The sequence below is a fragment of the Saccoglossus kowalevskii genome, chromosome 12 (assembly GCF_978046115.1).
Source record: "Saccoglossus kowalevskii chromosome 12, keSacKowa6.1, whole genome shotgun sequence".
NCBI lineage: Eukaryota > Metazoa > Hemichordata > Enteropneusta > Harrimaniidae > Saccoglossus > Saccoglossus kowalevskii.
This window is the reverse complement of record NC_140652.1, coordinates 444,380-471,787: the sequence shown is the minus strand read 5'-3', so window position 1 is coordinate 471,787 and position 27,408 is coordinate 444,380. Positions and strand designations below refer to the sequence as shown.

The 27,408-nt window shown below is 35.1% G+C and overlaps 1 protein-coding gene across 1 annotated transcript in view; it reads right to left on the bottom strand.

Moving 5' to 3' along the window:
* Nucleotides 1–27,408, bottom strand: part of LOC146735406 (uncharacterized) — a 76,142-nt gene that overhangs the window by 19,428 nt on the left and 29,306 nt on the right. The window contains exons 8-14 of the mRNA XM_085506272.1: nt 20,235–20,338; nt 18,014–18,682; nt 17,083–17,190; nt 14,263–14,524; nt 3,101–3,817; nt 1,112–2,323; nt 510–703 (exon numbers count right to left, since the gene is read on the bottom strand). Of these exons, the coding sequence (XP_085362398.1) occupies nt 510–703; nt 1,112–2,323; nt 3,101–3,817; nt 14,263–14,524; nt 17,083–17,190; nt 18,014–18,682; nt 20,235–20,338 (3,266 nt within the window). The remainder of the gene's footprint in view (nt 1–509; nt 704–1,111; nt 2,324–3,100; nt 3,818–14,262; nt 14,525–17,082; nt 17,191–18,013; nt 18,683–20,234; nt 20,339–27,408) is intronic.

Sequence of the window (27,408 nt, the reverse complement as noted above, 5' to 3'; positions counted from 1 at the left end):
TTAGTCAGGATTTATTTCTGTCAGATTAGTCAGGATTTATTACTGTCAGACTAGTCAGGATTTATTACGGTCAGACTAGTCAGAATTTATTACTGTCAGATTAGTCAGGATTTATTACTGTCAGATTAGTCAGGATTTATTACTGTCAGACAAGTCAGGATTTATTACTGTCAGACTAGTCAGGATTTATTACTGTCAGTTTAGTCAGGATTTATTACTGTCAGATTAGTCAGGATTCATTACTGTCAGATTAGTCAGGATTTATTACTGTCAGACTAGTCAGGATTCATTACTGTCAGATTAGTCAGGATTTATTACTGTCAGATTAGTCAGGATTTATTACCATCAGATTAGTCAGGATTTATTACTGTCAGATTAGTCAGGATTTATTACTGTCAGACAAGTCAGGATTCATTACTGTCAGATTAGTCAGGATTTATTACTGTCAGACTAGTCAGGATTTATTACTGTCAGACTAGTCAAGATTTATTACAAGTATAATATTGTACCTGTTGTTATACACTGTAATGGATCACCAGTTATTCCATCATACCATTGAACTTCACATTGACCACAATTTTTAATTTTACAAACAGCATATGGATAGTTTGGACATCGTTCTCCTGCACAGAGGTCATCTGAACATGTGATAGGAGGCTGCCATATTGGACATTCAGAATAGTAGTGAATTTCAAAACAAAACCTGAATTAAGATGGAAATATTATACTCAAAAGTCAAATAGGGAATGTCAAAACACAAAACTAATGACTGAAATTATCAAATCAGTAAGAGAAAGGTATATGGACGCCATAGTACTCATGAAGTGATATAATTCTGAATCATAATCAAATAATCAAATTCCGTACATAATCTGTACGGAACCTGATGTCATATCAGACAAGCAACATTCACCTCAGTTAGATCAGTTAGTTTGTAACAGTGTGATGGTATTTGACTCATTGTATCTACCTAGAAAAACAGTTAGTTTTAGTTTAACTAAGAACCTATTTTCATTGATTATTAAAGCGAGGGGAATCACCTGCACATGCCAAGACATTAACATTAAGTGTTTCTCTTGTCACTATACAAGATGTGAATAATCATACTGACCTTTCATCCGGCGAAATCGGTAACCAAAGATACTCATCTGTTACCGAGGTCAATCTGGAAACATATTTGTCATTTATATGATGTTCTTGATTCCTAATCTTTTCAACAAAACGAACACGCTCCACTTGATTATGACGAACCAACCAGTTTTTAGTCATCCACCAATCAGGAAGAGAGGAAACGTCTGGGCAAATACGTGTTATGTTAAACAGTTGTAGGTCAGTGAGTGGGAGAAGTTGTTGAAAAACAGAATGGTAGTAAAGCAGATAGAAAGGTCCATTGAAGAAATGGTTGCAGTAATATTGATCATATCCATCTCGTGTGAAACCAAAAGCATCCCGACCTACTCGATCAAATCCATATCGATCAAATCCATATTGGTTGTAGCCACCAATATCAAAAAGATCTCCTACGATAATGTTTGGTAGATCATAGGGAGTAGATCCATATCTATCAACACCATATCTATTATAACCAGTTACATCATATCCACTCCTATCAAACCCATCACGGTTGAAGTTAGCAGTGTTAAAACCATCCATATCATATCCAATGTCATCAAATCCATCTCTACTATAACCATCTTGATTATAACCATAAATATTAAACTGATCATCGAAAGGCTTGCTATAATGATTTGTGTTATTACAAAGAACACCTTGAGTAGGATAGATATATGCAACGCAAAACTGTTTCTCATTTGACATGACATCATCTGGAGTCAGTTTCCAAGGTGACATTGGTGAATAGCGTAATATAGGTGGAAATGTAATACTAGCTGACGTCCGTGATTGCCAAATATGCCAAATCATATCAATATATGCGAAATGGGAAAGAAACATTGGATCATATGGACTATATGGAGTGGCCATATGCCCTCCTACCCACAGCCGGAAGAGTCCAGATGCGGATTCCAGTTGCAGGCGGAAATTCTCATATGATGGCTCATTGAGAATCAATTGAATATTAACATTATCAGGAAGATAGACATCAGTATTGAATCTTCTTTGTAGACATGGCCCCCATGAATGATCTTTAAATGGATGACTCAAAACACATCCAGTTGCACTATCACCATTACCGCCAAAATTATTAGCCTGCCATGCTGCCGATGTTGACATTGAACCTGCATCTATAGTCCAGTCAAAATATGGTATAGTGATATCACAGTCTATCTTTTTAAGTTCCATTTCAACAGCTCGCAAAAAATATCTGTAAGCACAGAAAAAGTGATTAGTAGCAGTGGTGTATTTTCAATCACGTAAGGTTGATTATATTGGTGCAGATTTGTTGTTATAAATTCACCTTTAGATTTTCATGCAATTTGTGAACAATATGAAATAAGATGGCTTGTAGGGATAACTGTACAGCTGCAGCATCCATGTACAGACCCCAGGCAGCAGAGAATTATGGGAATCTTATTTTGTGCTATTTCCTATAAAATAGTCTTAAACAAAGGTCACAATAAATCACATATTGCATAGGTATGCATTCCATGATCACATTAAATATAGCTAAATTTTAACGCATCAAAATCAAGCATTGTTGACATTCCAGACCTTACATGGACCTCTATAATTGTTTTTACAGATCAGATTCAAAATGGCAAATAACAGAAATTTAAGAATGCTGTTTTATTATCTCTGACATGCCTTGATTGCAATCATACTGTACAAGTACACACATCTAGTATATCCAACTGTTTTATTATATTTATTTTCTTTTATCAAAATTAAATAAATCAATAATAATATCCATAATTTTGTTATAACATAAATATTGTATAAATATTGACCCACTGCTATGATATGTGTACTCACCCTGACACTCATTTTACACAGTTAGATAGAAAATACCAAAAGTGGTAAATCTGTTGTTATTGAATTTTAATCTTGTTACATGAACATATATATATAGACAATGATAAAATTTGAAGTTCCCAAGAATTTTCCCCTACCAAGAGGAAAGTTCTGTACCTACCACACTTACCTATGCCATGGCAGGAATACGTCTGAACCATATGCCTGGGGAAGACTGTCTGCATGCAGGTTCACAAAATATTGCCACTTAGAAGGATATAAAACTTTGATGGCATTCTGGTATCTCTTCATTTCATCTGGTGTTAAATCTCGAATCTCACGTCTTTGAGTTGTTCTATTACATGAACAGTGAACTGTCCCAGTCATGCTACATTTACATGTTTGACATCCGTACTCAAAAGATTCACCAATTCTGTATCTGTGACCATTTAAATTACATCCACAGCTATCCCCACAATTTGTGTCTTCACATCGTTTACCAAGTGTAAATGACACCACTTCACGATTTGGCTGTAATTCTACATCCTGACATTCCATCATTGTCATAGCAACACATTCATGAATATAACCAGCATTCACACCAAAATAGTTGTAGCCATCTTTATCAATACCATGGCAATTGAATCCAGCTCTGTTAAAACCTTCCTTATTATAACCTTCTGTATCATATATGGTTCTCCCATCAAATTCACCTATACGATTGTAACCAGTCAAATTGAATCCATTGTAGCAATTGTATCCAGACATATCATATCCATGGCGATCACAACCATTAACATCAAATCCATCAGTGTTATATCCACGGATATCATACTCTGAATCCAAGAACTGTACAGCTTCATGTCCCAGTCCAAGTCTGTTAACTCCATCAATGTTAAAACCATATCTATCAAATAACACAGGGCAATGATTACTACACAGGTACAGTATCAGACACCAGGAAAATTGGTGTGTTCTGGTAAACAACAGCACAATTCTAACCTGTCATATCAATCCATGTCAATACTAACCTGTCATATCAATTCATGTCAATACTAACCTGTCATATCAATTCATGTCAATACTAACCTGTCATATCCATCCATGTCAATACTAACCTGTCATATCCATTCATGCCAATACTAACCTGTCATATCCATTCATGCCAATACGAACCTGTCATTTTCATTCATGTCAATATTAACCTGTCATATCCATTCATGTCAATACTAACCTGTCATACCCATCCATGCCAATAATAACCTGTCATATCCATCCATTCATGTCAATACTAACCTGTCATATCCATTCATGTCAATACTAACCTGTCATATCCAATCATGTCAATACTAACCTGTCATATCAATCCATGTCAATACTAACCTGTCATATCAATCCATGTCAATATTAACCTGTCATATCCATTCATGTCAATACTAACCTGTCATTTTCATTCATGTCAATACTAACCTGTCATATCCATCCATGCCAATACTAACCTGTCATATCCATTCATGTCAATACTAACCTGTCATATCCATCCATGTCAATACTAACCTATCATATCCATTCATGTCAATACTAACCTGTCATATCCATTCATGTCAATACTAACCTGTCATATCCATCCATGCCAATACTAACCTGTCATATCCATTCATGTTAATACTAACCTGTCATATCCAATCATGTCAATACTAACCTGTCATATCAATCCATGTCAATACTAACCTATCATATCAATCCATGTCAATACTAACCTGTCATTTCCATTCATGTCAATACTAACCTGCCATACCCATTCATGGCAATACTAACCTGTCATATCCATTCATGTCAATACAAACCTGTCATATCCAATCATGTCAATACTAACATGTCATATCAATCCATGTCAATACTAACCTGTCATATCCATCTATGTCAATACTAACCTGTCATTTCCATTCATGTCAATACTAACCTGTCATTTCCATTCATGTCAATACTAACCTGTCATACCCATTCATGTCAATACTAACCTGACATATTCATTCATGTCAATACTAACCTGTCATATCCATCCATGTCAATACTAACCTGTCATTTTTCATTCATGTCAATACTAACCTGTCATTTCCATTCATGTCAATACTAACCTATCATGTCCATTCATGTCAATACTAACCTGTCATATCCATTTATGTCAATACTAACATGTTATATCCATCCATCCATGTCAATACTAATATGTCATATCCAATCATGTCAATAGTAACCTGTCATATCAATCCATGTCATTTTCATTCATGTAAATACTAACCTGTCATATCAATCCATGTCAATACTAACCTGTCATTTTCATTCATGTAAATACTAACCTATCATATCCATTCATGTCAATACTAACCTGTCATATCCATTCATGTCAATACTAACCAGTTATATCCATCCATCCATGTCAATACTAACATGTCATATCCAATCATGCCAATACTAACCTGTCATATCCATTCATGTCAATACTAACCTGTCATATCCATCCACGTCAATGCTAACCTGCCATATCCATTCATGTCAATACTAACCTGTCATATCCATCCATGTCAATACTAACCTGTCATATCAATCCATGTCAATACTAACCTGTCATATCAATCCATGTCAATACTAACCTGTCATATCAATCCATGTCAATACTAACCTGTCATATCCATCCATGTCAATACTAACCTGTCATTTCCATTCATGTGAATAGTAACCTGTCATTTCCATCCATGTCAATACTAACCTGTCATTTCCATCCATGTCAATACTAACCTGTCGTTTCCATTCATGTCAATACTAACCTGTCATATCAATCCATGTCAATACTAACCTGTCATATCAATCCATGTCAATACTAACCTGTCATATGCATCCATGTCAATACAACCTGACATATGCATCCATGTCAATACTAATCTGTCATATTAATCCATGTCAATACTAACCTGTCATTTCCATTCGTGTCAATACTAACCTGTCATTATCATTCATGTCAATACTAACCTGTCATATTAATCCATGTCAATACTAACCTGTCATTTCCATTCATGTCAATACTAACCTGTCATTTCCATTCATGTCAATACTAACCTGTCATATCAATCCATGTCAATACTAAAATGTCATTTCCATTTGTGTCAATACTAACCTGTCATATCCATTCATGTCAATGCTAACCTGTCATTTCCATTCATGTCAATACTAACCTGTCATATCAATCCATGTCAATACTAACCTGTCATTTCCATTCATGTCAATACTAACCTGTCATTTCCATTCATGTCAATACTAACCTGTCATATCCATTCATGTCAATACTAACCTGTCATTTCCATTCATGTCAATACTAACCTGTCATATCAATCCATGTCAATACTAACCTGTCATATGCATCCATGTCAATACTAACCTGACATATGCATCCATGTCAATACTAATCTGTCATATTAATCCATGTCAATACTAACCTGTCATTTCCATTCGTGTCAATACTAACCTGTCATTATCATTCATGTCAATACTAACCTGTCATATTAATCCATGTCAATACTAACCTGTCATTTCCATTCATGTCAATACTAACCTGTCATTTCCATTCATGTCAATACTAACCTGTCATATCAATCCATGTCAATACTAAAATGTCATTTCCATTTGTGTCAATACTAACCTGTCATATCCATTCATGTCAATACTAACCTGTCATTTCCATTCATGTCAATACTAACCTGTCATATCAATCCATGTCAATACTAACCTGTCATTTCCATTCATGTCAATACTAACCTGTCATTTCCATTCATGTCAATACTAACCTGTCATACCCATACATGTCAATACTAACCTGTCATATCCACTCATGTCAATACTAACCTGTCATATCCATTCATGTCAATACTAACCTGTCATTTCCATTCATGTCAATACTAACCTGTCATATCCATTCATGTCAATACTAACCTGTCATATCCATTCATGTCAATACTAACCTGTCATATCCAATCATGTCAATACTAACCTGTCATATCCATCCACGTCATTACTAACCTGTCATATCCATTCATGTCAATACTAACCTGTCATATCCATTCATGCCAATACTAACCTGTCATATTAATCCATGTCAATACTAACCTGTCATTTTCATTCGTGTCAATACTAACCTGTCATTATCATTCATGTCAATACTAACCTGTCATATTAATCCATGTCAATACTAACCTGTCATTTCCATTCATGTCAATACTAACCTGTCATTTCCATTCATGTCAATACTAACCTGTCATATCAATCCATGTCAATACTAAAATGTCATTTCCATTCGTGTCAATACTAACCTGTCATATCCATTCATGTCAATACTAACCTGTCATTTCCATTCATGTCAATACTAACCTGTCATGTCAATCCATGTCAATACTAACCTGTCATTTCCATTCATGTCAATACTAACCTGTCATTTCCATTCATGTCAATACTAACCTGTCATTTCCATTCATGTCAATACTAACCTGTCATATCAATCCATGTCAATACTAACCTGTCATTTCCATTCATGTCAATACTAACCTGTCATACCCATTCATGTCAATACTAACCTGTCATATCCATTCATGTCAATACTAACCTGTCATATCCATTCATGTCAATACTAACCTGTCATTTCCATTCATGTCAATACTAACCTGTCATATCCATTCATGTCAATACTAACCTGTCACATCCATCATGTCAATACTAACCTGTCATATCCATTCATGTCAATACTAACCTGTCATATCCAATCATGTCAATAGTAACCTGTCATATCCATTCATGCCAATACTAACCTGTCATATCCATTCATGCCAATACTAACCTGTCATTTTCATTCATGTCAATACTAACCTGTCATATTCATTCATGTCAATACTAACCTGTCATTTACATTCATGTCAATACTAACCTGTCATATCTATTCATGCCAATACTAACCTGTCACATCCATCCATGTCAATACTAACCTGTCATATCCATCCACATCAATACTAACCTGTCATTTCCATTCATGTCAATACTAACCTGTCATATCAATCCATGTCAATACTAACCTGTCATTTCTATTCATATCAATACTAACCTGTCATTTCCATTCATGTCAATACTAACCTGTCATACCCATTCATGTCAATACTAACCTGTCATGTCCATCTATGTCAATACTAACCTGTCATTTCCATTCATGTCAATACTAACCTGTCATTTCCATCCATGTCAATACTAACCTGTCATATCCATTCATGTCAATACTAACCTGTCATATCCATTCATGTCAATACTAACCTGTCATATCCATTCATGCCAATACTAACCTGTCATATCCATCCATGTCAATACTAACCTGTCATATCCATTCATGTCAATACTAACCTGTCATATCCATTCATATCAATACTAACCTGTCATATCCATCCATGTCAATACTAACCTGTCATATCCATTCATGTCAATACTAACCTGTCATATCCATTCATGTCAATACTAACCTGTCATTTCCATTCATGCCAATACTAACCTGTCATATCAATCCATGTCAATACTAACCTGTCATTTCCATTCATGTCAATACTAACCTGTCATATCCATTCATGTCAATACTAACCTGTCATATCCATTCATGCCAATACTAACCTGTCATATCAATCCATGTCAATACTAACCTGTCATATCCAATCATGTCAATACTAACCTGTCATATCCATTCATGTCAATACTAACCTGTCATATCCATTCATGTAAATACTAACCTGTCATATCCATTCATGTCAATACTAACCTGTCATATCCATTCATGTCAATACTAACCTGTCATATCAATCCATGTCAATACTAACCTGTCATATCCATTCATGTCAATACTAACCTGTCATATCCATTCATGTCAATACTAACCTGTCATTTCCATTCATGCCAATACTAACCTGTCATATCAATCCATGTCAATACTAACCTTTCATTTCCATTCATGTCAATACTAACCTGTCATATCCATTCATGTCAATACTAACCTGTCATATCCATTCATGCCAATACTAACCTGTCATTTCCATTCATGCCAATTCTAACCTGTCATATCAATCCATGTCAATACTAACCTGTCATATCCAATCATGTCAATACTAACCTATCATATCCATTCATGTCAATACTAACCTGTCATATCCATTCATGTAAATACTAACCTGTCATATCCATTCATGTCAATACTAACCTGTCATATCCATTCATGTCAATACTAACCTGTCATATCAATCCATGTCAATACTAACCTGCCATATCAATCCATGTCAATACTAACCTGCCATATCCATCCATGTCAATAGTAACCTGTCATATCCATTCATATCAATACTAACCTGTCATATCCATTCATGTCAATACTAACCTGCCATATCCATCCATGTCAATAGTAACCTGTCATATCCATTCATATCAATACTAACCTGTCATATCCATTCATGTCAATACTAACCTGCCATATCCATCCATGTCAATAGTAACCTGTCATATCCATTCATATCAATACTAACCTGTCATATCCATTCATGTCAATACTAACCTGCCATATCCATCCATGTCAATAGTAACCTGTCATATCCATTCATATCAATACTAACCTGTCATATCCATTCATGTCAATACTAACCTGTCATATCAATCCATGTCAATACTAACCTGCCATATCAATCCATGTCAATACTAACCTGCCATATCCATCCATGTCAATAGTAACCTGTCATATCCATTCATATCAATACTAACCTGTCATATCCATTCATGTCAATACTAACCTGCCATATCCATCCATGTCAATAGTAACCTGTCATATCCATTCATGTCAATAGTAACCTGTCATATCCATTCATGTCAATACTAACCTGTCATATCCATCCATGTCAATAGTAACCTGTCATATCCATTCATGTCATTACTAACCTGTCATATCCATTCATGTCAATACTAACCTGTCGTATCCATTCATGTCAATACTAACCTGTCATATCCATTCATGTCAATACTAACCTGTCATATCCATCCATGTCAATAGTAACCTGTCATATCCATTCATGTCATTACTAACCTGTCATATCCATTCATGTCAATACTAACCTGTCGTATCCATTCATGTCAATACTAACCTGTCATATCCATTCATGTCAATACTAACCTGTCATACCCATTCATGTCAATACTAACCTGTCATATCAATCCATGTCAATACTAACCTGCCATATCAATCCATGTCAATACTAACCTGCCATATCCATCCATGTCAATAGTAACCTGTCATATCCATTCATATCAATACTAACCTGTCATATCCATTCATGTCAATACTAACCTGCCATATCCATCCATGTCAATAGTAACCTGTCATATCCATTCATGTCAATAGTAACCTGTCATATCCATTCATGTCAATACTAACCTGTCATATCCATCCATGTCAATAGTAACCTGTCATATCCATTCATGTCAATACTAACCTGCCATATCCATCCATGTCAATACTAACCTGTCATATCCATTCATATCAATACTAACCTGTCATATCCATTCATGTCAATACTAACCTGTCATATCCATTCATGTCAATACTAACCTGCCATATCCATCCATGTCAATAGTAACCTGTCATATCCATTCATGTCAATACTAACCTGCCATATCCATCCATGTCAATACTAACCTGTCATATCCATTCATGTCAATACTAACCTGTCATATCAATCCATGTCAATACTAACCTGTCATATCCATTCATGTCAATACTAACCTGTCATATCCATTCATGTCAATACTAACCTGTCATTTCCATTCATGCCAATACTAACCTGTCATATCAATCCATGTCAATACTAACCTGTCATTTCCATTCATGTCAATACTAACCTGTCATATCCATTCATGTCAATACTAACCTGTCATATCCATTCATGCCAATACTAACCTGTCATTTCCATTCATGCCAATTCTAACCTGTCATATCAATCCATGTCAATACTAACCTGTCATATCCAATCATGTCAATACTAACCTATCATATCCATTCATGTCAATACTAACCTGTCATATCCATTCATGTAAATACTAACCTGTCATATCCATTCATGTCAATACTAACCTGTCATATCCATTCATGTCAATACTAACCTGTCATATCAATCCATGTCAATACTAACCTGCCATATCAATCCATGTCAATACTAACCTGCCATATCCATCCATGTCAATAGTAACCTGTCATATCCATTCATATCAATACTAACCTGTCATATCCATTCATGTCAATACTAACCTGCCATATCCATCCATGTCAATAGTAACCTGTCATATCCATTCATATCAATACTAACCTGTCATATCCATTCATGTCAATACTAACCTGCCATATCCATCCATGTCAATAGTAACCTGTCATATCCATTCATATCAATACTAACCTGTCATATCCATTCATGTCAATACTAACCTGCCATATCCATCCATGTCAATAGTAACCTGTCATATCCATTCATATCAATACTAACCTGTCATATCCATTCATGTCAATACTAACCTGTCATATCAATCCATGTCAATACTAACCTGCCATATCAATCCATGTCAATACTAACCTGCCATATCCATCCATGTCAATAGTAACCTGTCATATCCATTCATATCAATACTAACCTGTCATATCCATTCATGTCAATACTAACCTGCCATATCCATCCATGTCAATAGTAACCTGTCATATCCATTCATGTCAATAGTAACCTGTCATATCCATCCATGTCAATAGTAACCTGTCATATCCATTCATGTCATTACTAACCTGTCATATCCATCCATGTCAATAGTAACCTGTCATATCCATTCATGTCATTACTAACCTGTCATATCCAATCATGTCAATACTAACCTGTCATATCCATTCATGTCAATAGTAACCTGTCATATCCATTCATGTCATTACTAACCTGTCATATCCATCCATGTCAATAGTAACCTGTCATATCCATTCATATCAATACTAACCTGTCATATCCAATCATGTCAATACTAACCTGTCATATCCATTCATGTCAATAGTAACCTGTCATATCCATTCATGTCAATACTAACCTGTCATATCCATCCATGTCAATAGTAACCTGTCATATCCATTCATGTCATTACTAACCTGTCATATCCATCCATGTCAATAGTAACCTGTCATATCCATTCATATCAATACTAACCTGTCATATCCAATCATGTCAATACTAACCTGTCATATCCATTCATGTCAATAGTAACCTGTCATATCCATTCATGTCAATACTAACCTGTCATATCCATCCATGTCAATAGTAACCTGTCATATCCATTCATGTCATTACTAACCTGTCATATCCATTCATGTCAATACTAACCTGTCGTATCCATTCATGTCAATACTAACCTGTCATATCCATTCATGTCAATACTAACCTGTCATATCCATCCATGTCAATAGTAACCTGTCATATCCATTCATGTCATTACTAACCTGTCATATCCATTCATGTCAATACTAACCTGTCGTATCCATTCATGTCAATACTAACCTGTCATATCCATTCATGTCAATACTAACCTGTCATACCCATTCATGTCAATACTAACCTGTCATATCAATCCATGTCAATACTAACCTGCCATATCAATCCATGTCAATACTAACCTGCCATATCCATCCATGTCAATAGTAACCTGTCATATCCATTCATATCAATACTAACCTGTCATATCCATTCATGTCAATACTAACCTGCCATATCCATCCATGTCAATAGTAACCTGTCATATCCATTCATGTCAATAGTAACCTGTCATATCCATTCATGTCAATACTAACCTGTCATATCCATCCATGTCAATAGTAACCTGTCATATCCATTCATGTCATTACTAACCTGTCATATCCATTCATGTCAATACTAACCTGTCGTATCCATTCATGTCAATACTAACCTGTCATATCCATTCATGTCAATACTAACCTGTCATATCCATCCATGTCAATAGTAACCTGTCATATCCATTCATGTCATTACTAACCTGTCATATCCATTCATGTCAATACTAACCTGTCGTATCCATTCATGTCAATACTAACCTGTCATATCCATTCATGTCAATACTAACCTGTCATACCCATTCATGTCAATACTAACCTGTCATATCAATCCATGTCAATACTAACCTGCCATATCAATCCATGTCAATACTAACCTGCCATATCCATCCATGTCAATAGTAACCTGTCATATCCATTCATATCAATACTAACCTGTCATATCCATTCATGTCAATACTAACCTGCCATATCCATCCATGTCAATAGTAACCTGTCATATCCATTCATGTCAATAGTAACCTGTCATATCCATTCATGTCAATACTAACCTGTCATATCCATCCATGTCAATACTAACCTGTCATATCCATTCATGTCAATACTAACCTGCCATATCCATCCATGTCAATACTAACCTGTCATATTCATTCATATCAATACTAACCTGTCATATCCATTCATGTCAATACTAACCTGTCATATCCATTCATGTCAATACTAACCTGCCATATCCATCCATGTCAATAGTAACCTGTCATATCCATTCATGTCAATACTAACCTGCCATATCCATCCATGTCAATACTAACCTGTCATATCCATTCATATCAATAGTAACCTGTCATATCCATTCATATCAATACTAACCTGTCATATCCATTCATGTCAATACTAACCTGTCATATCCATTCATATCAATAGTAACCTGTCATATCCATTCATGTCAATACTAACCTGCCATATCAATCCATGTCAATACTAACCTGCCATATCCATCCATGTCAATAGTAACCTGTCATATCCATTCATATCAATAGTAACCTGTCATATCCATTCATGTCAATACTAACCTGCCATATCAATCCATGTCAATACTAACCTGCCATATCCATTCATGTCAATAGTAACCTGTCATATCCATTCATATCAATAGTAACCTGTCATATCCATTCATGTCAATACTAACCTGCCATATCAATCCATGTCAATACTAACCTGCCATATCCATTCATGTCAATACTAACCTGTCATATCCATTCATATCAATACTAACCTGTCATATCCATTCATGTCAATACTAACCTGTCATATCCATTCATATCAATACTAACCTGTCATATCCATTCATATCAATACTAACCTGTCATATCCATTCATATCAATACTAACCTGTCATATCCATTCATGTCAATACTAACCTGTCGTATCCATTCATGTCATACCCAACTGGTGACTGCACCAAGGTTCTCCAACAACATGCTCCATTAATACAGCTCTGTGTGCACTCACTGGTAGTTGCAAAATTGTTGCCATTACCATGACAACCTTTATACATAAATTGGTGACATGTCATGGTAATCATATCAAAGTACCATCTTGGTGACTGAACACCACATCCTGTGTCACCTTCATTTAATTGTAAAATACAGATATCAAACTCTTCTCTTTCACAATGCTCACCTGAAATTGAAATAAACTCAGCTCTGATATAAAACAAGTCATTGAGTTTGCTGTTGTGAAATAAGAAACAAAACAGACCATGTCAAAGAAAAGTAATAAAAACAAAAATAAAACACTATGTATGGAACATTACATGTGTAATATATACAGTTACAAAACTGTACAAAACACAGAGCAAATTTAATCATCCATATTTAAATTTTAATAAAAAAAATATTGTAAGTGTATTTTCATCTATGTGATCTGCTAATGAGGTCAAACAGAACTTTTGTAAATTTACATAGTTATTAGACTATGTGTTCTAATTTTCATAGTTATTGAACTCTGTGTTCTATTTTGTATAGTGTCCTAATTTGCATACCGGTATAGTTATTGGACTCTGTCCTATTTTGCATAATTATTGGACTATGTGTCCTATTTTGCATAATTAATTGAAGTTTGTATGCTAATTTGCATAGTTATTGAACTCTGTCCTATTTTGCATAAGCATTGGACTCTATGTCTTAATTTGCATAGTTATTGGACTATGTGTCCTATTTATTATTATTTCCTAATTATAATAATTATAATAATAATAATATTTCCTATTTCCTAATTTGTATAATTTTTGAACCTATGTCCTAATTTACATAATTATTGAACTCTTTGTCCTAATTTGCTTAATTATTTGTCTCTGTGTCCTACTTTGCATAATTATTTGACTGTGTCCCAATTTGCATAGTTAGTGGATGAAGACACCAATTACTGTATTCTCAAACTCCATAGGTTACATTAGTAGATGTAAAATAATGCATAGAATGTGACATATACATGTCTGTCAGTTTTACTACCTCATATAGTAATGTAGTCAGTTTGTTTAGACACTCACAATAGAGAAGACAAGTGCCATCAGTCAAACTCAGAGATGAGTATGACAAGATAAAATAAATGTATGGTTTAGTTAAATTATTCTGTTTCAAGTCACATATAAAATTAATCTACTAATCCTGTATTTTACAAAAATGATCAAATGAAAAAGACAAGCAGCCTATCGGCTGAGATAGCTCCGCTGTTAGCAATGCACATTTCAATTAAAGAACTGAAGACATTATTAGAAAATGAACAATATGAATAGTATCAAAGCAATCGGACTTACAGTTTTTAACAAGAAGTCGAAAATATCACTTTTTACCAAAAATTACAAAAATATTTACCAAAATAAATTAATTAGAGAATTGAAGACATCATCACAAAACGAACAAATCTGAGAGAGGTCCACATGTAGTACCTATATATGTAATATCAAAGCAATCGGACTTACAGTTTTCAACAAGAAGTCGAAAATATCACTTTTTACCAAAAATGACAAAAATATTCACCAAAATTAGAGAATTGAAGATATCATCACAAAATGAACAAATCTGAGAGAGGTCCACATGTAGTACCTATATATGTAATATCAAAGCAATCGGACTTGCGGTTTTTAACAAGAAGTCAAAAATATCACTTTTTACCAAAAATGACAAAAATATTCACCAAAATTAGAGAATTGAAGATATCATCACGAAATAAACAAATCTGAGAGAGGTCCACATGTAGTACCTATATATGTAATATCAAAGCATTTGCACTTGCGGTTTTTTACAAGAAGTCGAAAATATCAGTTTTTACCAAAAATGACAAAAATATTCACCAAAATTAGAGAATTAAAGATATCATTACAAAATGAACAAATCTGAGAGAGGTCCACATGTAGTACCTATATATGTAATATCAAAGCAATTGCACTTGTGGTTTTTAACAAGAAGTCGAAAATATCAGTTTTTACCAAAAATGACAAAAATATTCACCAAAATTAGAGAATTGAAGATATCATCACGAAATGAACAAATCTGAGAGAGGTCCACATGTAGTACCTATATATGTAATATGAAAGCAATTGCACTTGCGGTTTTTAACAAGAAGTCGAAAATATCAGTTTTTACCAAAAATGACAAAAATATTCACCAAAATTAGAGAATTAAAGATATCAACATGAAATGAACAAACCTAAGAGAGGTCTACCCAAGGTACATATACACCAAGTATCAAAGCATTTAGGCTTGTAGTTTTCAAGAAGAAGTCGAAAAAGTAAAACATTGACACGGACGACGGACGACGACGACGGACGACGACGACGGACGACGACGACGGACAATCACTCATATGATAAGCTCCGCTCGACAAAGTCGACAGTGGAGCTAAAAAAACTGCGTCCTTAACATCTTTTAATGAAAGTACAAGTATGCAAATTAGTATTGAACTCAGCAACATAGATACAACAACAAATCTAAGTGACAATGGGTTCATATGGCTTTAATGAAAATGGTTAAAAAGACCCACTTTGATTACTTAGATTTAGAAAAGAATTAAAGAGCTATTCATTATTTGCCAGCAACAAGTTTCATTGATATGTGGCTGTATGTGAATGGTATGGCATGGTATGATTGAATAAACTCAACATGTCAAGACTGAAAAAACTTGCCTGTTAAAACAAAACAAGAATGGAAGTTTGGCAATATGCAATATGGTATTAATACCTGTATATGGTAGAATACACTGACATACAAAAACTTCAGGTTGATTTGTCCATACAGTAACCACATTACATGTACCACCATTTATACAGGGATTAGGATTGCAAGGATCTGTGGAAAAATCATCATATTGGAATTATAATCACCTTTGACACAAAATATTGTGACTGATGACATGAACCAAATGTGACATAAAACAAGACACATGGCTGATGACATAAACCAAATGTGACATAAAACAAGACACATGGCTGATGACATTAACCAAATGTGACATAAAACAAGACACATGGCTGATGACATAAACCAAATGTGACACAAAACAAGACACATGGCTGATAACATAAGCCAAATGTGACATAAAACAAGACACATGGCTGATAACATAAGCCAAATGTGACATAAAACAAGACACATGGCTGATGACATAAACCAAATGTGACATAAAACAAGACACATGGCTGATGACATTAACCAAATGTGACATAAAACGACACATGGCTGATGACATAAACCAAATGTGACACAAAACAAGACACATGGGTGATGACATGAACCAAATGTAACATAAAACAAGACACATGGGTGATGACATAAACCAAATGTGACATAAAACAAGACACATGGCTGATGACATAACCCAAATGTGACACAAAACAAGACACATGGCTGATGACATGAACCAAATGTGACATAAAACAAGACACATGGCTGATGACATAAACCAAATGTGACATAAAACAAGACACATGGCTGATGACATGAACCAAATGTGACATAAAACAAGACACATGGCTGATGACATGAACTAAATGTGACATAAAACAAGACACATGGCTGATGACATAACCCAAATGTAACACAAATAACACATGCGATGACATGAACAGTGTGTGACACAATGCAAGATACCATAGGCAAGCAGCCAACCAACCTTGTTTGGTGTGATTACAATCCACGACTTGTCCATTGTTAATCCATATTGCATGACATTGCTGACAGAAACTAACATGGCATACTGCATGTGGATATGATGGGCATTCAGTATCACATGGATTATATAGACATTCTGCAAAATTCTTTTCACAAACACATTCAGATACAAGTGTTTCCACATCAAAGCAAAATAACTGTGATGTGACAGAGTCTGGATACCTTGTATGAGCTAGAGTGTGAATGTGATTCTGTGGTCGATTCAGGATCCATGTTTGATCATACCATGTGGAAGAGTGTGGCTCGAGTGCTTCACATGTTCTGCCAATGCTTTGTAGAAAATTCTTGTTGTGTTTATAAAGAAGTTGTTGTACTCGATATGATGTCTTGATTATATGAGGACCATGAAATGCATATGTACAATAGTCTTCATCATACATATGTATTGTGTATCCATGCTGGTCATAGCCATCAGGGTTGAATCCATGACGATCAAAACAGTATACGTTATAACCATTATCACTATAGTAGTCACTTGTATCTCTGTTTCCATTCCTATCATAACCATCTCTGTCATATCCCCTTTCATCAAAACCATCATGATCAAAACCATAACGATCATATCCACGTCTATTATAGCCAGAAACATCATAGCCATCTCTGGAGTAGCCTACAATTAAACACACACTGTATTCATTGCATTATAAAGGCAGAATATTGATACACTTAAGACTCTTAGTTTGTGTGTAACATTAAGCTGGCTTAAAGCTAGCTAAGCTTTCTTTTAAATCACCAAGATATCTAAACTGTTCATAGTAATCTGTCTTGAATATGTCAAAAACTAAATTCTTGATGGTCAACAAAGAAATGGACAATTAGCATGTGCAAGTAAACTAAAAATATAATGTGCACGCACACATTTTCTCATTATATTCACTAAGACTAAATTAAGTTCAACCAATATTGTAAGATAACTCAAAACAAGCAGCCTCTCAGCTGAGATAGCTCCGCTGTTAGCAATGTACATTACAATTAAAGAATAGAAGATATCATTAGAAAATGAACAATATGTATAGTATCAAAGCAATCAGACTTGCGGTTTTCAACAATATTGGAAAATATCACTTTTTACCAAAAATGACAAAAATATTCACCAAAATTAGAAAATTAAAGATATTATTACAAAATGAACAAATCTGAGGGAGGTCCACATGTAGTACCTATATATGTAATATCAAAGCAATTGGACTTGCGGTTTTTGACAAGAAGTTGAAAATATCACTTTTTACCAAAAATGACAAAAATATTCACCAAAATTAGAGATTTAAAGATATCATTACAAAATGAACAAATCTGAGAGAGGTCCACATGTAGTACCCATATATGTAATATCAAAGCAATTGGACTTGCGGTTTTCAACAAGAAGTCGTAAATATCACTTTTTACCAAAAATTACAAAAATATTCATCAAAATTAGAGAATTGAAGATATCATCATGAAATGAACAAATCTGAGTTAGAACCACATGTAGTACCTATATATGTAATATCAAAGCAATTGGACTTGAGGTTTTTAACAAGAAGTCGAAAATATCACTTTTTCCAAAAATATTCACCAAAATTAGAGAATTGAAGATATCATTACAAAATGAACAAATCTGAGAGAGGTCCACATGTAGTACCTATATAATTATGTAATATCAAAGCAATTGGACTTGCGGTTTTTAACAAGAAGTCGAAAATATCACTTTTTACCAAAAATTACAAAAATATTCATCAAAAATAGAGAATTTGAGATTTTGACATGAAATGAACAAATCTGAGAGAGGTCTACCCAAGGTACATATACACCAAGTATCAAAGCATTCAGGCTTGTAGTTTTCAAGAAGAAGTCGAAAAAGTAAAACATTGAAACGGGCGACGGACAATCACTCATATGATAAGCTCCGCTCGACAAAGTGGACAGCGGAGCTAAAAAGCAAATTCTTTCATGATCGCATAGATCGAGAACCTGTAAATTTTATTAAAACTTTAAAATTGGTGGCCGTGCACTTCACAACAAGTTAATGCAGGTAAATTTCAAATTCAACTTGCACACTGTGCATGCAGGGGAAAAATTCTATTTCAATCCCTGAGCACAGCAACTACACTGTATACACCAATCAATACAACATACTGCATTATTCATGTACCCTTCTTGAAATTATTGTTATTGGTTCATACCTTGTCTATTATATCCATATCTATTCCAACCTCTTCTGTCATAACCTTGTCTGTCATATCCCATGACACCAAACACATCATCTCCATTATTGACATATTCAAACCTACAGCATATGATCACATGATAACATTTATTTTGCCTGTTATATATATATATATATATTGGCAGTGTAATTGATTAACCCCTACCTGTCATCATCATATCTATTTGCAGTGTAATTGATTAACCCCTACCTGTCATCATCATATCTATTGGCAGTGTAATTGATTAACCCCTACCTGTCATCATCATATCTATTGGCAGTGTAATTGATTAACCCCTACCTGTCATCATCATATCTATTGGCAGTGTAATTGATTAACCCCTACCTGTCATCATCATATCTATTGGCAGTGTAATTGATTAACCCCTACCTGTCATCATCATATCTATTGGCAGTGTAATTGATTAACCCCTACCTGTCATCATCATATCTATTGGCAGTGTAATTGATTAACCCCTACCTGTCATCATCATATCTATTGGCAGTGTAATTGATTAACTCCTATCTGTCATCATCATATCTATTGGCAGTGTAATTAATTAACCCCTACCTGTCATCATCATATCTATTGGCAGTGTAATTGATTAACCCCTGCCTGTCATCATCATATCTATTGGCAGTGTAATTGATTAATCCCTACCTGTCATCATCATATCTATTGGCAGTGTAATTGATTAACACCTACCTGTCATCATCATATCTATTGGCAGTGTAATTGATTAACCCCTACCTGTCATCATCATATCTATTGGCAGTGTAATTGATTAACCCCTACCTGTCGTCATCATATCTATTGGCAGTGTAATTGATTAACCCCTACCTGTCATCATCATATCTATTGTCAGTGTAATTGATTAACCCCTATCTGTCATCATCATATCTATTGGCAGTGTAATTGATTAACCCCTACCTGTTATCATCATATCTATTGGCAGTGTAATTGATTAACCCCTACCTGTCATTATCATATCTATTGGCAGTGTAATTGATTAACCCCTACCTGTCATCATCATATCTATTGGCAGTGTAATTGATTAACCCCTACCTGTCATCATCATATCTATTGGCAGTGTAATTGATTAACCCCTACCTGTCATCATCATATCTATTTGCAGTGTAATTGATTAACCCCTGCCTGTCATCATCATATCTATTGGCAGTGTAATTGATTAACCCCTACCTGTCATCATCATATCTATTGGCAGTGTAATTGATTAACCCCTACCTGTCATCATCATATATATTTGCAGTGTAATTGATTAACCCCTACCTGTCATCATCATATCTATTGGCAGTGTAATTGATTAACCCCTACCTGTCATCATCATATCTATTGGCAGTGTAATTGATTAACCCCTACCTGTCATCATCATATCTATTGGCAGTGTAATTGATTAACCCCTACCTGTCATCATCATATCTATTGGCAGTGTAATTGATTAACCCCTACCTGTCATCATCATATCTATTAATTAACCCCTATCTGTCATCATCATATCTATTGGCAGTGTAATTGATTAACCCCTACCTGTCATCATCATATCTATTGGCAGTGTAATTGATTAACCCCTACCTGTCATCATCATATATATTTGCAGTGTAATTGATTAACCCCTACCTGTCATCATCATATCTATTGGCAGTGTAATTGATTAACCCCTACCTGTCATCATCATATCTATTGGCAGTGTAATTGATTAACCCCTACCTGTCATCATCATATCTATTTGCAGTGTAATTGATTAACCCCTGCCTGTCATCATCATATCTATTTGCAGTGTAATTGATTAACCCCTACCTGTCATCATCATATCTATTGGCAGTGTAATTGATTAACCCCTACCTGTCATCATCATATCTATTTGCAGTGTAATTGATTAACCACTACCTGTCATCATCATATCTATTTGCAGTGTAATTGATTAACCCCTGCCTGTCATCATCATATCTATTGGCAGTGTAATTGATTAACCCCTACCTGTCATCATCATATCTATTGGCAGTGTAATTGATTAACCCCTACCTGTCATCATCATATCTATTTGCAGTGTAATTGATTAACCCCTGCCTGTCATCATCATATCTATATGCAGTGTAATTGATTAACCCCTACCTGTCAACATCATATCTATTTGCAGTGTAATTGATTAACCCCTACCTGTCATCATCATATCTATTGGCAGTGTAATTGATTAACCCCTACCTGTCATCATCATATCTATTTGCAGTGTAATTGATTAACCCCTGCCTGTCATCATCATATCTATTGGCAGTGTAATTGATTAACCCCTACCTGTCATCATCATATCTATTGGCAGTGTAATTGATTAACCCCTACCTGTCATCATCATATCTATTGGCAGTGTAATTGACTAACCCCTATCTGTCATCATCATATCTATTGGCAGTGTAATTGATTAACCCCTACCTGTCATCATCATATCTATTGGCAGTGTAATTGATTAACCCCTACCTGTCATCATCATATCTATTTGCAGTGTAATTGATTAACCCCTGCCTGTCATCATCATATCTATTGGCAGTGTAATTGATTAACCCCAACCTGTCATCATCATATCTATTGGCAGTGTAATTGATTAACCCCTACCTGTCATCATCATATCTATTGGCAGTGTAATTGATTAACCCCTGCCTGTCATCATCATATCTATTGGCAGTGTAATTGATTAACCCCTACCTGTCGTCATCATCATATCTATTGGCAGTGTAATTGATTAACCCCTACCTGTCATCAACATATCTATTGGCAGTGTAATTGATTAACCCCTACCTGTCATCATCATATCTATTGGCAGTGTAATTGATTAACCCCTACCTGTCGTCATCATCATATCTATTGGCAGTGTAATTGATTAACCCCTACCTGTCATCCTCATATCTATATGCAGTGTAATTGATTAACCACTACCTGTCATCATCATATCTATTGGCAGTGTAATTGATTAACCCCTACCTGTCATCATCATATCTATTGGCAGTGTAATTGATTAACCCCTGCCTGTCATCATCATATCTATTGGCAGTGTAATTGATTAACCCCTACCTGTCATCATCATATCTATTGGCAGTGTAATTGATTAACCCCTACCTGTCATCATCATATCTATTGGCAGTGTAATTGATTAACCCCTACCTGTCATCATCATATCTATATGCAGTGTAATTGATTAACCACTACCTGTCATCATCATATCTATTGGCAGTGTAATTGATTAACCCCTACCTGTCATCCTCATATCTATATGCAGTGTAATTGATTAACCACTACCTGTCATCATCATATCTATATGCAGTGTAATTGATTAACCACTACCTGTCATCATCATATCTATTGGCAGTGTAATTGATTAACCCCTACCTGTCATCATCATATCTATTGGCAGTGTAATGGATTAACCCCTACCTGTCATCATCATATCTATTGGCAGTGTAATTGATTAACCCCTGCCTGTCATCATCATATCTAATTGCAGTGTAGTTGATTAACCCCTACCTGTCATCAACATATCTATATGCAGTGTAATTGATTAACCCTATCTGTCATCATCATATCTATTTGCAGTGTAATTGATTAACCCCTACCTGTCATCATCATATTTATTTGCAGTGTAATTGATTAACCCCTACCTGTCATCATCATATCTATTGGCAGTGTAATTGATTAACCCCTACCTGTCATCATCATATCTATTGGCAGTGTAATTGATTAAACCCCTACCTGTCATCATCATATCTAATTGCAGTGTAGTTGATTAACCCCTACCTGTCATCAACATATCTATATGCAGTGTAATTGATTAACCCTATCTGTCATCATCATATCTATTTGCAGTGTAATTGATTAACCCCTACCTGTCATCATCATATCTATTGGCAGTGTAATTGATTAAACCCCTACCTGTCATCATCATATCTAATTGCAGTGTAGTTGATTAACCCCTACCTGTCATCAACATATCTATATGCAGTGTAATTGATTAACCCTATCTGTCATCATCATATCTATTTGCAGTGTAATTGATTAACCCCTACCTGTCATCATCATATTTATTTGCAGTGTAATTGATTAACCCCTACCTGTCATCATCATATCTATTGGCAGTGTAATTGATTAACCCCTACCTGTCATCATCATATCTATTGGCAGTGTAATTGATTAACCCCTACCTGTCATCATCATATCTATTGGCAGTGTAATTGATTAACCCCTACCTGTCATCATCATATCTATTGGCAGTGTAATTGATTAACCCCTACCTGTCATCATCATATCTATTGGCAGTGTAATTGATTAACCCCTACCTGTCAACAACATATCTATTTCCAGTGTAATTGATTAACCCCTACCTGTCATCATCATATCTATTGGCAGTGTAATTGATTAACCCCTACCTGTCGTCATCATATCTATTGGCAGTGTAATTGATTAACCCCTACCTGTCATCATCATATCTATTGGCAGTGTAATTGATTAACCCCTACCTGTCAACAACATATCTATTTCCAGTGTAATTGATTAACCCCTACCTGTCATCATCATATCTATTGGCAGTGTAATTGATTAACCCCTACCTGTCATCATCATATCTATTGGCAGTGTAATTGATTAACCCCTACCTGTCGTCATCATCATATCTATTGGCAATGTAATTGATTAACCCCTACCTGTCATCATCATATCTATATGCAGTGTAATTGATTAACCCCTACCTGTCATCATCATATCTATTGGCAGTGTAATTGATTAACCCCTACCTGTCATCATCATATCTATTGGCAGTGTAATTGATTAACCCCTACCTGTCATCATCATATCTATATGCAGTGTAATTGATTAACCCCTACCTGTCATCATCATATCTATATGCAGTGTAATTGATTAACCCCTACCTGTCATCATCATATCTATTGGCAGTGTAATTGATTAACCCCTACCTGTCATCATCATATCTATTGGCAGTGTAATTGATTAACCCCTACCTGTCATCATCATATTTATTTGCAGTGTAATTGATTAACCCCTACCTGTCATCATCATATCTATTGGCAGTGTAATTGATTAACCCCTACCTGTCATCATCATATCTATTGGCAGTGTAATTGATTAACCCCTGCCTGTCATCATCATATCTATTGGCAGTGTAATTGATTAACCCCTACCTGTCATCATCATATCTATTGGCAGTGTAATTGATTAACCCCTACCTGTCATCATCATATCTATTGGCAGTGTAATTGATTAACCCCTACCTGTCATCATCATATCTATTGGCAGTGTAATTGATTAACCCCTACCTGTCATCATCATATCTATTGGCAGTGTAATTGATTAACCCCTACCTGTCATCATCATATCTATTTGCAGTGTAATTGATTAACCCCTGCCTGTCATCATCATATCTATTGGCAGTGTAATTGATTAACCCCTACCTGTCATCATCATATCTATTTGCAGTGTAATTGATTAACCCCTGCCTGTCATCATCATATCTATTGACAGTGTAATTGATTAACCCCTACCTGTCATCATCATATCTATTGGCAGTGTAATTGATTAACCCCTACCTGTCATCATCATATCTATTGGCAGTGTAATTGATTAACCCCTGCCTGTCATCATCATATCTATTGGCAGTGTAATTGATTAACCCCTACCTGTCATCATCATATCTATTTGCAGTGTAATTGATTAACCCCTACCTGTCATCATCATATCTATTTGCAGTGTAATTGATTAACGCCTACCTGTCATCATCATATCTATTGGCAGTGTAATTGATTAACCCCTACCTGTCATCATCATATCTATTGGCAGTGTAATTGATTAACCCCTACCTGTCATCATCATATCTATTGGCAGTGTAATTGATTAACCCCTACCTGTCATCATCATATCTATTGGCAGTGTAATTGATTAACCCCTACCTGTCATCATCATATCTATTGGCAGTGTAATTGATTAACCCCTGCCTGTCATCATCATATCTATTGGCAGTGTAATTGATTAACCCCTACCTGTCATCATCATATCTATTGGCAGTGTAATTGATTAACCCCTACCTGTCATCATCATATATATTTGCAGTGTAATTGATTAACCCCTACCTGTCATCATCATATCTATTGGCAGTGTAATTGATTAACCCCTACCTGTCATCATCATATATATTTGCAGTGTAATTGATTAACCCCTACCTGTCATCATCATATCTATTGGCAGTGTAATTGATTAACCCCTACCTGTCATCATCATATCTATTTGCAGTGTAATTGATTAACCCCTACCTGTCATCATCATATCTATTGGCAGTGTAATTGATTAACCCCTACCTGTCATCATCATATCTATTTGCAGTGTAATTGATTAACTCCTATCTGTCATCATCATATCTATTTGCAGTGTAATTGATTAACCCCTACCTGTCATCATCATATTTATTTGCAGTGTAATTGATTAACCCCTACCTGTCATCATCATATCTATTGGCAGTGTAATTGATTAACCCCTACCTGTCATCATCATATCTATTGGCAGTGTAATTGATTAACCCCTACCTGTCACCATCATATCTATTTCCAGTGTAATTGATTAACCCCTACCTGTCATCAACATATCTATTTCCAGTGTAATTGATTAACCCCTACCTGTCATCATCATATCTATTGGCAGTGTAATTGATTAACCCCTACCTGTCATCATCATATCTATTTGCAGTGTAATTGATTAACCCCTACCTGTCATCATCATCATATCTATTGGCAGTGTAATTGATTAACCCCTACCTGTCATCATCATCATATCTATTTGCAGTGTAATTGATTAACCCCTACCTGTCATCATCATATCTATTGGCAGTGTAATTGATTAACCCCTATCTGTCATCATCATATCTATTGGCAGTGTAATTGATTAACCCCTACCTGTCACCATCATATCTATTTCCAGTGTAATTGATTAACCCCTACCTGTCATCAACATATCTATTTCCAGTGTAATTGATTAACCCCTGCCTGTCATCATCATATCTATTGGCAGTGTAATTGATTAACCCCTACCTGTCATCATCATATCTATTGGCAGTGTAATTGATTAACCCCTGCCTGTCATC